General features: G+C 32.1%; 2 protein-coding genes across 3 annotated transcripts; one reads left to right on the top strand and one right to left on the bottom strand.

Moving 5' to 3' along the window:
* Positions 1-1,421: 1,421 nt before the first annotated feature.
* LOC143046980 (uncharacterized) lies at positions 1,422-2,414 on the top strand. Its single transcript, XM_076220002.1, has one exon. It carries the CDS (start codon positions 1,426-1,428, stop codon positions 2,182-2,184), a length of 759 nt encoding a protein of 252 aa, XP_076076117.1. The 5' UTR covers positions 1,422-1,425; the 3' UTR covers positions 2,185-2,414.
* A 3,211-nt stretch (positions 2,415-5,625) lies between these two features.
* Positions 5,626-17,414, bottom strand: LOC143045291 (vesicle-associated membrane protein 7-like). 2 transcript variants are annotated; one of them, XM_076217682.1, is made up of 6 exons: positions 17,298-17,414; positions 15,647-15,795; positions 12,651-12,747; positions 11,944-12,045; positions 7,944-8,093; positions 5,626-7,404 (listed from the first exon to the last, which is right to left on the bottom strand). In XM_076217682.1, the coding sequence occupies exons 2-6, from the start codon at positions 15,793-15,795 to the stop codon at positions 7,198-7,200; spliced, it is 705 nt and encodes a 234-aa protein (XP_076073797.1). In that variant the 5' UTR covers positions 17,298-17,414; the 3' UTR covers positions 5,626-7,197. The 2 variants fall into 2 exon arrangements, with proteins under 2 accessions (XP_076073797.1, XP_076073798.1); XM_076217683.1 differs by having other exon boundaries at positions 17,072-17,318.
* Between the last annotated feature and the right edge of the window lie 311 nt (positions 17,415-17,725).

A 17,725-nucleotide genomic window follows, 5' to 3' on the forward strand; every position in this document is an offset into this window, starting at 1 on the left:
ACCATAGAACACCAAAAACCTATAAATGTAGTTCTTGGTAAACGTACATTTAGAAAAACCTTTTTATTTTTTCATAGACATATAATATAAAGTCTGATACTGTTTTTCCTTTCAAGAGACACTTTTTTGTTGTATGATCTATTATGTATTTTTGGTTGGTAGTTTTTTTAAGACTCTTTGTAGGTTTTTTCAAAAAGATTATGAAACTAATGCAAGTTGTAAGCCCTTGTGATGGTGGCCCTAGGAGTGTGTTTTTGTATAGAGAAACCCAATAAGAAACAATACAAATATATGTTTATATAATTTTATATAGCAGAATTGTTGCCTTTGATACCACGAGCAGTATTGACACAAATTTTATATTATTCATTTGTAATATGCCAGCGATTTTCAATTCAACTATCTTTAAATTCTTGATATTCTTAATAGTTTTAAGTAATGATAAAAGTTCCTTTTACACAAAGCTGATCACATATTACCTACTACAGAACACCTTGCGATGATAAATTATGTCATTGGAGATGAATCCCATTATCACTTTACATGCAGCCACAAAAAACAAAAATGTTTCAGATCGTATATATTCCTACTTCATTTTAATCATCAAAGCAAAGAGAAAACAAGATTTATTATCCTTTTGTAAGATACTCTTTCGAAATTATCTCTTTTAATCAAAAATATTTTTAAATTTTTTAATAAAAGTTCTGGAAAAAACTGACATGGTATACTTCTGTATTTTGTGTTAAAATAAATAGACGCTTCCCATATGTATATATCTATGTTTACTAGTAATTTTGTGACGAGTATGTTCGCTCGATGTATTAATTATTGCATTCTTCTTGAAACAAAATTGAAGTTCTCGAGAGTATCAGCAAAAACTTGTACAATATGGAAAATTTTGGTACATAAAAATGCTCACTTGCGTACTTATTGAAAATTTTACCAAAATCTCAAGATTCGTTGTTTTTAAAAGACACATGATGCCCTTTTTTTTGGGTGGGTGGGGGTGGGGGATAATTTATCTATCATTACACAAAGCCATACAGACAAATTATATCAATACTGAATGAATTTATCAGGTTCAAACATAATAGAGAAAGCATTTTCGCAGTTTTACTTTATTCTAAAAGAATCACAAAAAATTGGTAATAAATACAAGATTTTAAAATTTTCATTAAACTTGCTTGGTTTTTTTTACCAGGGATTTTCATGGTTTGTAATTTGGAAAGCTTAAATCAACAAAGGGCGGAGCTTCAGTGCATTATTGTGATATCGTTAATCCTAATTATTATTCAAAATTAAAATAGTCCAATAGAATTCTAATAAATGGCTTCACTGTAATAACAAATTCTTAATTGGTCAGTAATTTCTCAAAATTTGTAATAAAAAGAAATTTTTACCCAATATTTTCATAACTGTTTCAACATGTCTTACACTTGGTCAACTGATTACTTGAACCTTAGTACCATGCTAAGTCGTGGTCAAGATCCTAGAGACAAAGAGCCACCAATGATTGACCACTCAGCAGATCTTCTTGACATTATGCCAATGGACTACATAGAAACTCAGTCTACTACCAGCACCATGTCTTATGACTCAGTACCACCAACAACTGCTGACGTACTCATGTCCAACATTGAAGCACTTACCAGTCTGCAAGAAGTAACATCTTACCTGCAACACGTTCACGTCCAAAGCAACAACGCACATATGCCGTTTAATGTACGTAGCCAAGTAATGCCACCAGTGCCAACAATTCAGCCACCACCAGGTCTACCAGGTCTACCAGCACCCAGAGATTCTTTCTCATCAGTTGTCAAAAGACCAAACGCACAAGATCTATGGCGTTCAACATTAGTTCAGCCACCACCTGACTTTTCAGTCTACAACCCATCTGGAAAGCTGCCAGAAACACACACTCAACAAACAGCCTTTGATCCAGAGAATGCTGAGATCGACGACTCCTATTGTGTCCTGTGTAAAAGAAACGGTGAAGTCCGCGAGTGGTACACTTCTCATGTGTTGAAAGATAATCGTGGTAAAGTTGCTTGCCCAATCCTTAGGAAGTACACGTGTCCAACATGTGGAGCCACAGGTGACAACGCGCACACTATTCGCCATTGCCCAAAGTCTACCAACAAACAGAAGTCATCTGCCAGTAGTAACAAAGGTTTTAGAGTGTAAAAAACTGTCTTATAGAACTTTTAGTGCTCATCAGATACTGTTTTAGTGCTTTGCTTTACAATAGTATGCTAGCTTTTACTGACAATTTAACATAGAATATATATAACTTTCAAATGATCTAAATAGTGCAACGCATGATATATGTAATATGTAAACATGAACAAAGTTTTTATATCTTGATGTACATAGTTTAGTATAGTATATTTATCAAATAAATAGTATTTATTCTATATCTTGTATTTTTACTATCAAACTACTCGCCTCATCTCACCCTTAATACCTACATGCACTACGGTGTTATTAGCAATGGATTTGGTAAATGAAAACATATTGGTTTGTTATTTCAATGTCATTGGTTTTAGTATGTTATAACTTGTGTCTTCTTATATCAAAGAAAAGGTTCGCACATTCTTCAGATTTCACACATACAAATCGGTGTTCTATTATCCCTTTACATTAAAGATGGAATGCATGTACAGATTAAACACAACAAGAAAAGTTAAAAAATGACACGATCCTATATATTTGCCAAGTAACTAGTAACATATGATAGCACTATCCTTTCCCACATTGGGTTGCTGAACCTCTTATAACATTGAAAAAAGTTTTGTAAATAGAAAATTTGAAATTGACAAGAATCGATGCCAAGTAAAAAATGATAGCACTATCCCTCCTTTCATACATTGGGTTGATGAAACTCAAGTGACATTGAAAATTAGCCCATGAAGTCAGACTAACTCTTTGGTTGGTCCAATATTTTCGTCCCGAAATGCGAAAACGCTAAAGCACGAAATACATATATCCAGACATTTATACAGCACTATACTACCAAAAACTTTTTAAGTGTATCACATTGCTAGCAATCCATTGGTCTCCCGATATTAAACTTTGCATAACTCTTCATCAAACTTACCGACAAACTCAGACAAATGTCACCAATCTGGTCATTCAATCGGCTACATAATTACAATTCGTCGAAGCTAATATTAGTTTGGTTGAACAATGATCAATAAAACAATAAAAAAACACCTTAGATAAATCAGGAACATATATATTAACTTCAAAAAAATAGTTGGGAGACTTTTGAAAAGGGACCCATGCTTTAATAGTATAAGCAAAAAATCCCGAAACACTGTTAGTTATTATCTTAATTATAGGCAACAAACTTTCATATGAATGAAATTAAATAAAACGGTGTAAAGTTGAAGGAACCGCATTTAATTATGATTTAAAGGGAGACTTTGATTTTCAATGCAATTATTTATATAAGATATCTTATAAACTTTAGGAGATATCTTATAAATAAATTTTATATAAAGTATCTTATAAATAATTTTTATATAAGATATCTTATAAAACATATAAGATATCTCATATAATATGTAAGATGTACTGGCATGAAAATACGGATTTTTTGTGTTATTAAAATTTCCTGTTACAAAATATTAGAAATTATTATAAATTAAGGAATGAATCTTCCTCATGCAAAGCTCTGATTCCTTTCACGGATTTGACTATACTTTTTGGACCTTTTGGATTATAGCTCTTCATCTTTATATAAGCTTTGGATTTCAAATATTTTGACCACGAGCATCACTGAAAAAAACATGTATTGTCGAAATGTGCATCTGGTGCAAGAAAATTAGTACCATCAATTTTATTATAAAGTATATAAGATATCTTATAAAGAAAATTATATAAGATATCTTATAAAGAAAATTATATAAGATATCTTATAAAGAAAATTATGAGATATCTTACTGTCACAAGCGATATTCCTAATCTAGGTAAGACAATCCATAGTTTTCACAAACCTAGACACAATGGTTCCTGTTTAGGGTTAATTCAATATCAGAGGGCAAGGTTAGATGATATTGTGAAAAGCTAGAAAAGAAAAAGCTTGCATATGAGATTCTTTGTATTTTTTTCATACAATATACACGGGAATGGAACCAAACATTGCAGATCAATGTGTTGTTCTGTAGTTCTGTAATGGGTATTTATCTCTTTTTATTCCACTGCTTCCAAGTATTTTTCTACTTGTTAGAATAACTGTATTTAGTAAACAGTACTCTCCACAGATACATCTACATTGGCACTCATTTTAGTCAGATCAATTTACAGATATACTTGATAAAATGAAGACAAGACCGGGCTTAACAGGATGAACCTCATTTAAATATCAAGATACAATATTTGGTCAACAGACAGCTTAATTTATATATAAAGCTTGGAGGGACAGTTAGGGCCTTTTTTTTTTATGTCCAGCCTGCCAACAAAGCAGTTGTTTTATGAAATAAACCTACGTATCATGGTAAAACATACATGTGTTTAATTGAATTGTTGTTTGTTTAATGTCCAGTGGCAAACAGTTCATGCAAATTAGGGATAACAACACATTGAAAATAAATCTGTTAGGTAGGCTTTACAAATTGAGACAAACCTAGATAAATGTTAGGAAATTATAAAACTGTCACTGGAAATAGAAAGTCATGATTATTTTGTCTGGCAACCCATTTCAAGGGTTCTGTAAGTGGCAGTGCTTAGGTCTACCTTAGCTTATATTTAAAATACTATGAATAAAAGGTCAATCATCTGTGGTCTATTGTAAGGTCTAATTGTCTGTTACTAGCTGGGGAACTTTAGCTTCCATGATTCATGTATATTTTGACAATTTGATGACCACAAATTGTCCAAAAATATCATAAGGACAACAGGGGGGAAAATTGCACAGCTACATGAATTTCTCGTAGGTAACATTTGACCTTAACCTTGATGTTCTCATTTCAATTATCTAGGTTCCATTTTAGTTTTGAAGAAATTGAAAATGTTAAGTGAATTATAAGTAATTCATAGATTCACTGAGATTGATACATATAAAAAAGAAGATGTGGTATGATTGCCAATGAGACAACTATACACAAAAGACCAAAATGACACAGACATTAACAACTATAGGTCACCGTACGTCCTTCAACAATGAGCAAAGCCCATAATCACATAGTCAGCTATAACATGACATTAGTCACCTGACCTAATTTTCTTACTTAGGTTATTTTCTCAGCTACGTATGAATATAAAGTCATTTAAATTGTTTATAGAATCAATGTAAGTTGCTCATGTCTGTCAGAACTCTGAAAGGGATCTAGCCTGACATTGATCTTATTTTGATGGTCAGGTGTAATTTTTCTTAATACATGTAGTAAGTCCTTTATCAAAGGGGGCTTTGGTTGCTGAGTGGTCTTAGTTTTATTGTATAATAGTCTGTCAACACTGAGGTTGTGAGTTCCAATATCAGCTGTTTTCCTGCTGAAGTTGATGGTTCTCTTTCAGCACTCTAGCTTCCACCACCAACTACAAATTGACTGCCAGGATATAGCAAATTGTGCTGATCTGATGGGCATTTTAACATACTTTTATGGTGATTAAAGAGACAAAACAATAGCTTCATCATTTATTGAGTAAAATATCGTAAATCAATATTTATAAAATGGCAGATAAAAAGTAGGTATATATAAATAGCTGCAACCTATTTTACTTATTTGATAGTATTGTGCAGTGATTACTTCTATTAAAATCAACAAAAACATAAATCCATGAACAAACAGTTATATGTATGTACAAGTCATGTGATAAAAGTTTTGATTAGAATCATTACCCTGATTGGCTAGTTTTTCTTACGAATGTACACTTCATAGTACCGAGTGAAGTGAGGAACGCTGGTATTTTAACCTGGCAACACAACTTGAGGGGAAATATAATAAATAAATAAGTTCTGTATACGCTAATCCTCTATATACCTGATGTGTTGTACACTACCCTGCAGCTGCTTCAAATACCCAAATGCACATATTTTTCTATTCATATCTAATATGGACTGGACAACAAACAAGATTTAAACTCTTAGTTTTTTAACTGTCTTGAGTATTATCAGGAACTAAGTAAGTTTAAATATACCTTAAAATGAGTTAGGTATATCCATAATTTGAAGAAGTCATGTTTAACCACCCTAGAAAAAACCTGTTAGATAATATGGGTTTATTGTTGGATGGAAGATGATAGCCAAGGCTGTTTAGCTGATATATTTTTTTAAACTGGTCAACATCAAAGTAATTCTTCTAGAAACTAAATTTTTAGTTTCTGCATTTGTCCTTTATTGTAAGGATCACCTAAAGCAACTGAAAGCCTTCATTAGTGGAAAGATCATAATGACAAATAATATAAAAGCAACCACTATAAAGAATTAAAGTTATTCAGGGCTTAAATTTTATTAAAGGGATTTTTAAAATGTGTTTGGCAGTGACATTGACAAAAATTGTCAGACAATAGGAAAACCATCTGCATTCAATTAACCCTTTCCTCCATAGTGACGCCTTGACGCCACCCCCTTTACTCCATAATGACGCCTTTTGACCGTGTAGTGCTGCAGCTAAAACATTCTCCTACGAAAAATCTGTATCAAGACTTAATAAAAATTTGTATCTGATTTAAAAAGAATATTCATGAGAATATACGACTGGAATTTCATTGATGAAATATTTGTTTTCCCAATGCATTAAGACTTTAAACCTGATGATTTTTTTTTATATTGAAAAAATCCTATGCGAATCAAGTATGTTAAAAAAAAATTCCATGGAGGAAAGGGTTAACCCAAGGCCACTTTCATAACCAAGAAATGATGTTACTATTAGGACTAATTATCTGCAGGATTCAAAAATATCCAGATATTTATTTTATATCACATCAAACATCCTAGTGTTTTTTGTTATCCTACATTCTAAATTAATTATTCAAAATAGCCTTTTATTTTAAAATTTTCAGCATAAATAAGTTTTTTTTTATGAACTCATGATTTGAACAAATCTTCTCACTATTTCATCTTATAATGACACCCTTAATTTTCAATATCTTAAAATTTCAAACTACCATGTCCACAGGTATAACTTTTCAGTAACAGTCAACAACAAATCAACAAATTAAAATTGCACTTGAGAATTGATTAACAGGAAGATTTTATCCAGAACTTTGTGTTGTGGATGTTATAGCATTGTTTTTGGGTGGTGTGTCGTCGTTTGAAAATGCTCCAGCACCATAGGCGATCAATACGGCTATAATTATAACAACAGTTATGCCTACAAGGACGAGTATTAACATCATCTTGGTATTCTTCCACCAATATTTTCTTTTGATTCTTCTGGCAGTTTTTTGGAATGTGGCAGCCTGAAATAAAGAAAAGGAAATCAATTAAGATTTTCACATTCTTAAAATCTGCTCTACATTTCTATTTATAATTATTTTGGATCTTCCTGAATTCCTTTTTTATTGTGATATTTTTTTTAAATATTTAAAACATGAGTTCCATGGTCATGCTTTTTAAGGAAATATATTGAATAACTGAAAAGAAAGCGGAGTTGTGGTTTATGTTGTTTTGTAATCACTTGTCAGCCTTTAAAAATGTCTTTCTCTCAGGTTATTATTATTCCTGGTGGTCTTATAACATCTAACCCTGTACCAACTTTTTTATATTCATGGAGTCTTCATTTCATCAGCTTTCACTTTAAAATTTCCATCTATTCTATTATCTTGTCATTGATTCTCATTTTTTTTTCAAATTTGAAAAGGAGAGATATTGTGAAGAAATGCTGTCATTTTTAAACTGAAAACACCTTTTTTAATAGGAATGATTATTTCAAATAAGAAATACATTCCTAAATGAGGAATGATTTAATGCAAGTCTAACCTTTTCAACTTGAACTTACACTAGCTTCTAAATCTTCTGTTTTATCAACTAAATCATCCAACTTTTCTCCTCTATCTAAAACTCTTTCAATATTCTGTGTCATCACATCTTTAACTTCATCAACTTGGGATCTCAGTTTGGCAACATTGTCTGATTTGGAATACCTCTCCTTCAATTAAAACAGAAATAAATGTTACAAATTATTACTAGTAATACAACAAAGAAACAAAAAACAAGTGGCCAACCTAGTCATGTATCACTCATCTGCTCCATGGTCAGTTGTCTCTTTGACACATTCCCCATTTCAAATCTGAATTTTATTGCGATGTTGATCATTTTTGCAATTTACATGTTTAACCTAGCTCCTACAGTTTTTTTTAGAAAACATCCACACTTGTAAAACCAGTTTCAAGTTTGTTAAAGTTACCAGCGAGATATTCAAAAATATTTTACTTATAACCTTACACAATAACATACTGTCCCATCACATCAATTGCTACATTGTATTTCCTAATCAGTTTATGATGATTACCTTCTTGAGTTATTTCATTAAAAGAACAATAAAATTGAGAATGGAAATGGGGAATGTGTCAAAGAGATAACAACCCGACCATAGAACAGAAAACATCAATAGGTCATCAACAGGTCTTCAATGCAGCGAGAAATTCCCGCACCCAGAGGCATCCTTCAGCTGGCCCCTAAACAAATATATATACTAGATCAGTGATAAGGAACGGCATACTTAACTCCAAATTGTACAAAAGAAACTAAAATTAACAAGAATGTGTCCTCAGTACACGAATGCCCCACTCGCACTATCATTTTCCATGTTCAGTGGACCGTGAAATTGGGGTAAAAACTCTAATTTGGCATTAAAATTAGAAAGATCATATCATAGGGGACATGTGTACTAAGTTTGAAGTCGATTGGACTTAAACTTCATCAAAAACTACCTTGACCAAAAACTTTAACCTGAAGCGGGACAGACGGACGGACGAACGAACGGACAGACGGACGGACAGACGGACGGACGGACGCACAGACCAGAAAACATAATGCCCCTCTACTATCGTAGGCGGGGCATAAAAATAATACAAGACCAACAAAGGCCAGAGGCTCCTGACTTGGGACAGGCGCAAAAATGAGGCGGGGTTAAACATGTTTATGAGATCTCAACCCTCCCCCTATATCTCTAGCCAATGTAGAAAAGTAAATGCATAACAATACGCACATTAAAATTCAGTTCAAGATAAGTCCGAGTCTGATGTCAGAAGATGTAACCAAAGAAAATAAACAAAATGACAATAATACATAAATAACTACAGACTACTAGCAGTTAACTAACATGTCAGCTCCAGACGTCAATTTTTATGCTGAAATTTTTGTACCCGCGAGCCTCCTTAATAAGTCTATTTAAAGGTTTTGTTAGCTTCTGAGGTGAATACTGACATTTTTGTGCTTTATAAAGAATATTTCCATAAAAAATTGGATGTGAAATACCTAAACATATAAGAAGTCTGCATGTTGAGCTGTATTTGCGAATGATGTCCTTATACCAATGATAAAATTTAGTAAATGTTTTGACCAGTTTGTGATATCAAAAACCCTGATGTAATCATTTTTCAGTTATACATAAATTTCTCTTGTTAAAATCTAAAACATTGTTTCATACACGAGTAAATCGTACAAGTTGAGATATTTAAACACGTAAGATGGTGACAAGGGAACGTCACCATCTAAAAATGGATAATTAACGATAGGAAATGAAAAATCATCTCTTTCATCATTAATTTTAGCATTAAGGGGACTCCTGGGTATAAATCAATTTTTTTTTCTAATATAAGATTTCGCTATATTTTTTTATAAATAAACTTTATCATCAGAGGCGGATTCAGGGGGGGGGGGGGGGGGCCCAGGGGGCCCTGGCCCCCCCTTTTTGGGAAAAAAAATTTGGTTGCTTATATAGGGAATCACTGAAGTGTGACTGGAGCGGGCCCCCTCTTAGGTCAGTCAGTGGGCCCCCACTTATGAAAATTTCTGGATCCGCCACTGATCATATACTTAAAAGAAAAATGAAATAAAAATATGGGGTCACCGTTCATTTAAGCTCACAATCTGCCTCCGAAAGAAGCATACGTTTTTGTTAATGCCCTTTTTTTAAGTGAACTTATAGGAGAAATAGAGGTAATATCGAAATAAAAAAATTACCTAATTACAGAAATCGCTTAAATTTTACAATTATTTAGTTTATGTACAGTTTATATGAAAACAATAATAAAAAATATAGATCACCCATGAGTTAAAAAAGATATTTCAAATTCAATGCCAAAAAATGACATTTTTGCACCAAAGGGAGATAATTTGGAACTTTTTCGATGATATAAACATTTTAAAAGTCATCTGGGGCCAAACCGAATCGATTTTTTGGGTTGATTCTTTTACCATATCATAAAGTAATAACTAATAGTGTAATAAATAAAATTTGTAATGAACAAATAAAGGTTAAATTTTTTCCTGAAATTTTTGTACCCACGAGCCACCTTAAGCTTTCCGTTAAAGATATAGATATCAAGATCGAGGAAAGGGCAGTGGTCATTGTTAGTATTAGCTTTATTTAAAGTAAGTTCAACAGGATACATTTCTTTAGTGTCTATTCGTGGTTAATATCTCTGATATGATGATGGTTGATGTTTTAAGTCATACCAGCATTTTTTGTATATCTTGTGTTGCTTATAAGCAGTTTCTGTATATTTATAGTTTTGGTTTCAAGATACTTAGCAATCAGAATATGTGTTAATAGGAAACCATTCCCAGCTCTGACTATCCAATTTCCATGTTCAATAAACCATGAGATCTGGGTCAAAACCATAAAATAGGCATTGAAAAGTACAGATTAATATGAGCAAGTGTACTATGTTTAAACCAAAACTGAAATTAGATTTTGATCAGACTAACAGTTGAACATGTGCACAGACAGGTAAACATTTACCCCCACTTTATCCTATAAAAAGGCTCAAATTAGAGTGTAACCTGACTTATCCCACCTGAGTATTCCGAAATCCCTTTTTAACCGACACATTTTCATGGTCCCAAAATATGCCTATTCTTGCAGGAAAACCCTGAATATTTTGAAACCCTGCTTAATCCAACATTTTTTGGTCCCCCAGTGTGTCGGATTACACAGGTTGCACTGTAGATTTATAAAGGGCAATTACTCCAATACAATATTAATTGATGATTTCAGTCATATTGGTATTTTTGTAGATCTTGTTTAATTTTTGCTGTTTACAGTTTCGGTCCATCTATAATATTAAGACACCATATAAATAGGCAAAAATTTTTATAATTGTCAAAAGTCATAATTTAAGAGTAATTATTTGAAAATTGTGCTCATGATTTAAGAAAACTGCTTTGATATTTTCTAAGGCAGCAACCATTTGATTTTCTGGGGGGGGGCTATGGTTTTTTTTGGAAAAAAAAGTTTGTTTCCAGTTTTTGGAGAAAAAAATAATTTGTTTTTGATTCTGAGAAAAAAAAATTGTTTGTTTCACCCTCAGCTGCCACTATATGTAATGTTAAAATTGAAAGAAAAAAATTGTTTTCGACTTGTCCCGAAAAAAATAGATTGTTTTTCGCCGCAGGCCGCACGCCGCAGGCGAAAAAAAAAATTTGTCCAGAAAAAAAAAACATAGCCCCCCCCAGAAAATCAAATGGTTGCTGCCTAACAATTTAGCCATTTAAACAGCGATCTGGGTACCAGTACATGAACTTTATCATAATCCTTACACAATAATCTTAACTTACAGATTTACCATCTTCACATGCTAAGTTAAGATTAATTCAGATTTTTTGTTGGAGATTGAGAAAATTCAAAATATGACATGACAGATGACTCCATGTGACGGCAATGACTTTCATAGGCTAAAAGTGAAAAAAAGTAGTATAATTGTCAACTAGACAGCAACTACCCAACATAATTCACACTAAAAGCAATTTGGTTGTATAAGATATAAACCTACCATTTCTTGAGCTAGTTCCATGCTAAATTCACTATCTAATTCATGACTTTCAGCACTGACGGCTCTCATAGCAATAGTACCACCTTGGAACTTTCTTTTGATCTATAAATAATTAAAACTAGAAAAAACTTTTTCTGTGTTGCATTTCAGTCCAAAATAACTAGCAGGGTTCAAGAATATTTTTTTTTTTTAGATTTTTTTTTTATAGTTTTCTCCTGTGTGTATAGGATTTAAAAAAATCTGCAAGTATTAAAGTTCTTAAGTACAACAGCAATGGGCTTATTAAAAATATGCAGTTTATATATAAGACATTATAACCACAATAAATAAATTTGTAAAAATCACAGGAAATGAGTATCTATTACATGTATTAATTGGTGAAAAACACTTCAGCGTTAAAAAATCTTCCTCTATGTTATATAATTGTACAATATCTTTCTATAGGAATAAATACAAATTTGTATAACACTTTTCTTTATAAATTTGAAGATTAAATTATGAGCCCAAAAATGTATCATCACTTTACAGTACAATCTAATCATTCAAAATTTCTTAAGAGAATGTACCATTTCTCACTAAGTTGTAATGGGCATGCTTTGAATTCTATCATGAAAAGGTATACAAAATAAACAAACACAATTTGCACCATGTTAATTAGATGACAATTGATAGTACATCAACTTAGTAAAATAAAACAACCAAAATACCTCAGCTAAGAAATTATAAGACTGTTGTTTTCCAAACTCTGGTTTAGCTGCACATAAATAAATAATACCATTGTCTACCACACAGTGATACAGATAACTACAATATAATTAGTACAGTAAGATATGGGATCACAACAAAATCTACAAGCAATGACAAATTAAAATTATATCTAACATCTATTTCTTAAAATTTTAAATATACTGTGGACTCATTATCATTTGTTGGGTACCCATTTTCGTTGGTTTCGTGGATACAATGTTCAACAAATTACAAATCTTCTATGGTTTTGTGAGCACAATTTGACAAAACCGGAAATCAAAATCTCCACGAAAATGCAAGTTTTCCTCAATCCACGAAAATTGATACCTACGAAAATAAACAAATCCACAGTAACATATGAATAGGAAAAAGAGAATTTTTATAGATTCAGATATCACAAACTGTTGTTCCTCAGTGGTGTTTTCTGTGTAGTGTTATAGATTCAGATATCACAAACTGTTGTTCCTCAGTGGTGTTTTCTGTGTAGTGTTATAGATTTAGATATCACAAACTGTTGTTCCTCAGTGGTGTTTTCTGTGTAGTGTTATAGATTTAGATATAACAAACTGTTGTTCCTCAGTGGTGTTTTCTGTGTAGTGTTATAGATTTAGATATCACAAACTGTTGTTCCTCAGTGGTGTTTTCTGTGTAGTGTTATAGATTCAGATATCACAAACTGTTGTTCCTCAGTGGTGTTTTCTGTGTAGTGTTATAGATTTAGATATCACAAACTGTTGTTCCTCAGTGGTGTTTTCTGTGTAGTGTTATAGATTCAGATATCACAAACTGTTGTTCCTCAGTGGTGTTTTCTGCGTAGTGTTATAGATTCAGATATAACAAACTGTTGTTCCTCAGTGGTGTTTTCTGCGTAGTGTTATAGATTCAGATATAACAAACTGTTGTTCGTCAGTGGTGTTTTCTGTGTAGTGTTTTGTATACTGTTGTAATGTTTATCTTTTTTATTTATCTGTAGGCTATGGTGTTTTCTGTGTAGTCTTTTTTTCTATGGGTCCTTGTTTTTTCTGTGGACTGTTGTTTATATATTTTATTTTGGTGATAATGAACATGGTTTTTGTGTAGTTATTTATGAACTGATCTAATTAAGTCTTTGTTTTTTCTGTGCAATATTTAAGGACTGTTTGCCTTTGTAGTTTTCTGTGGGTCATGGTGTTTTCTGTTGGTCATGGTGTTTTCTGTGGGCCATGGTGTTTTCTGTGTAGTGCTTTGTGAACTTACTACAATGTTTTATTGATAGTCTACTCTACACCAAGTTTATCAACAGTTAGTTAACATGGTTAAAATCCCATTTCAATTCAAACTAGTTTGCATTTGTTAATATAAAATATCAGTAATTTGGATCAGAGCCATCAGACGGTTTTGTTATGGTCAGATATAAATGTATATGAGGTGATAAGAAAATAAACTCAAATCACACAAAGTGCACTATCAAAACACACATGCATTTAGTTATACAACACCAAAACAAATCACAACATCTCTATAAACAACATTACCACATCATATATCCATCTCATCAAATGTAGGCACTGTCAAACATAACAATAAGAAACTATTGAATATTGGTACAGAGTATACAGATTGAAATAAAAAGTCAAAGTTAGTTATAGTCCATCTGATGGACGTATAGATCCTATGTCCAAGCTTTTCTTTCAAGGTTCTGATAAAACTAGGTTCTACTCTTTGTTCTGGTTATTATTACATCAGCCAATTAAAATTTCTACCTTCAAATTTAAGAGTTGTCAATATATTTGATCCTCCTTTAAAACAGATGTTCTACTAGAAACTTTGTTATAAAGAATGTCATTATATCTGTTCCTGTTGGAAAAAATATTCTATACCTTTTAATTCCTTTAGGAACATGTAATATCTATTCCAGCGGAAATAATATTACAGAAAATCTTTTTCCATTATGAACTTATTTTATGAAGGAACTTCTATTTTGTGACAGTGTATCATAACTACAAAACACAAGGATCCTTTAAGATTTTTAAAACAGAAAGTAGCTAGAACAGAGCATTTTCAGATCCTTGCCAGTGAAGTAGGAACATACATGTAGGACAAATCAGATTGGGATATTGCATTTGCACTGTAGAATTTAACCGTTAAATTTAAATTTAACCAAAAAAAATCTGAATCTTGTTTTTTAAAGAAAGTTTTCCTTTGTTACTTATAATTAACTTATGATAATTATGCAGAGAGTGTGTATAGATATATTTCAATTGTGACAAGCAGAAATTGAAAACTCGTAATTGTTCAAAAACTACATGAACACTATTTTTTTCTTTTGTGCATCCTACTTCATTTTCCTACTTTTTCCTATTTTTTGTATTTTAATTAATACACAGTTCACCAGAATTATTTGCCCATTCATATGAATTTTTCAGAATTTTTGAAGCCAATGCAATGCATATTGCCATATGGTTAGGTGAGCTAAAAAATAACTACTTTTTTCAGTACAAAATAATTAATAATCCTATACAGCAATATTTCTAAAGTACTAATATTAACCAATGGTAGAGAATATTTTCTGTGACTATCATAATACAAATGCATATCGTTACAGAAACAAACTAAGGGAGCTACCATTTGATTTTTATGGGGGGGGCTAGGATGAAAAATCTTGTCCTGCATTTTTTTTTAGCTGTAATCTCTGTCCTGCCTTTTTATTTTTCACTCTGTTCGGTCCTGCCTTTTTTTTTCAGTTTATCCTGACTTTTTTTTACCTAAATTGTCGTCCTGACTTTTTTTTTTTGCAAGCGTCTCATCCTGCCTTTTTTTTCACTCAAAACTCCTGTCCTGCCTATTTTTTTTCAAATTTCATCCTAGCCCCCCATAAAAATCAAATGGTGGCTCCCTAATGGTAAGTCTGTCCAAAATGTTATCTGCCTGACAGATGACTCTCGTAAAGTACAACTCTGTATACAGAATCAATTACCTGCTAGATTTGTATGTTGTCTTCCCATCATTCCTTGTAGGAATATTTGGTAACATTGACGTAACCTCATTCTCAAAAGACCCTCCAGCATTTGCTTGGCTACAGAGAATGGTTGTACCACGTGCAACACAACTATATAAGATTGTCATCTGAAATTAAAAACACAACCTCAAAAATATTTATGGATATTTTTTATGAATTCATGATACATTTAGCTGAAAGTTAGATGTATTTTTTTTCTGTTCAAACTGTTTCAGTTATTAAAACATGTAAGGTAAATGAACTATTTTGACATTGCATGATGAAAATTTTAAGTTCTTTTTCCAAGATGACTTTTATCTTTCCTTCTGTGAATAAATTTACTGTTTGGACTTTAAAAAGTTATTATGAGTGGACCAAGATAATGATGATGATTTGGTGCTTAGGCTCCAGTTGCAAATACTACAAGCATTATCGGATGAGAATATGCTCCTATAATGTGAAAATTAACCCTACTTGGTACTAGACTGCATGGGAGTGTGAGTCAAATTTCTTTACCAGGCACGTTATTCTGACTTTTGAGTCAACCAGTCTTTGGGCCTACTCATTAAATCCAGTTCTTTATTGGATAAATAACACAATCCAGTGTCCTAAATTGATACATACATTTTGTACATGGACATTTATACTAGGATTGTCAGTCATGCAGGTTGGTACCTCACTTGTGAGATTTTTTTCCAAAAACACACATTGTATGAATAGATCCATATTTTTGTCAAAAAGCTAATGTCTTTTAGCAATAGTATTTCAGGCCATAAAAAAAATATTTATTAAAAATTAAAAAGACAATAATTAGTTATGAATGATATACCATGACAGGAAAAGTGTGTCCATTCTTTATTAAATGGGTTAAATGATTTTTTCAAATGTGTTATGTGGAAATGTCAATGCCATTGTCATGAAAGATGCATATCAGGCATTAAATCAGGTCAGTCTAGAGTGCTCATAGCTGCAGAATATTTGAATATCTGGATCAAATTTCTTTTTAAAGCTCCAATATCCCTTATAAATGAATCTTTACCCATGATCAGATGATAACTAAAATAATTAAACAGAAAAGATCTGGTGTGTAGTTTGTAAAAGCCTGGAACCTTGCCATCCATCCATTTCCATAGCTTATTTGTATTAGATCAGTGACAGGGTTTGAAACCTTTTTTTGTGTTTCCATTCAAACTCAGATCAATACTTTATTAATCTTCAATATTGACACAGAATTATGGAAATTGCAGTAAACTTCATGTGATAAAAACACCTAATTGTGCACTCCCCTTCTAATGTAATATTATATGTCTCTGGTACAACCTCCTTGGTCCAACCATATTGGACAACTCATCCCATTAAAAAAGTTTGTTAATTTTAAAACAAATGCTAAATCATCAAACAAACCTTATTTCCAGTTTTGTATCTGTGTGTTGTAAAAAATACCCTGAAGGAAATGTTTTAAATTGAGAACATAAATATAAGTAAAAATCTTATCAGCAAATATGTTACAGGTGGTTTTTATCTCACTTCCGGATTACGACAAGACAAATTAACACATGTCCCATTTACCAGTATTTGTACTTATTGTAACGTTTATGTTAAAATCATTTTGTGCATTAAATTAGTATACTTTTCAATCAATTTGTGTTTCAGATATTGGTGAAAGTGGGTGGTGTCATCCTTCTTGATAAATCCGAGGTGTTCTGAACTAGTTTCACTTTTGATTTCTTTACAATACAAGGACAAAACAGAGAAGTTCCGAAAAGACAAATGGCGGGAAATTGGTAGATGCTGATGATGGAGGAATGTTGTTCTGAAGTTGAACACGGTTGTTTGAAGCAAAAATATCGACATATAATTAATAATGAGTATAAACAGATTAACTATATACATACATTTTTTTTGTACAGGCACAGACAATTGAATGGTCTTGAGCCATGTGATCCTGACCTAATTAGCTTAGGCAGCAACCATTTGATTTTCTGGGGGGGGGGGCTATGGTTTTTTTTGGAAAAAAAAGTTTGTTTCCAGTTTTTGGAGAAAAAAATAATTTGTTTT

Source organism: Mytilus galloprovincialis, chromosome 9 (assembly GCF_965363235.1).
Source record: "Mytilus galloprovincialis chromosome 9, xbMytGall1.hap1.1, whole genome shotgun sequence".
NCBI classification, from domain to species: Eukaryota; Metazoa; Mollusca; class Bivalvia; order Mytilida; family Mytilidae; genus Mytilus; species Mytilus galloprovincialis.

What these genes read in the sequence shown, in the direction of transcription:
- LOC143046980 (XM_076220002.1), top strand. Translation starts at nt 1,426, where the DNA reads ATGTCTTACACTTGGTCAACTGATTACTTGAACCTTAGTACCATGCTA.
- LOC143045291 (XM_076217682.1), bottom strand. Translation starts at nt 15,795, where the DNA reads ATGACAATCTTATATAGTTGTGTTGCACGTGGTACAACCATTCTCTGT. An exon ending in ACAACATACAAATCTAGCAG is followed by an intron (nt 12,748 to 15,646) that starts GTAATTGATTCT and finishes ATTATATTGTAG; the next exon opens with TTATCTGTATCACTGTGTGG. An exon ending in CAGAAGATTTAGAAGCTAGT is followed by an intron (nt 7,405 to 7,943) that starts GTAAGTTCAAGT and finishes TCTTTATTTCAG; the next exon opens with GCTGCCACATTCCAAAAAAC.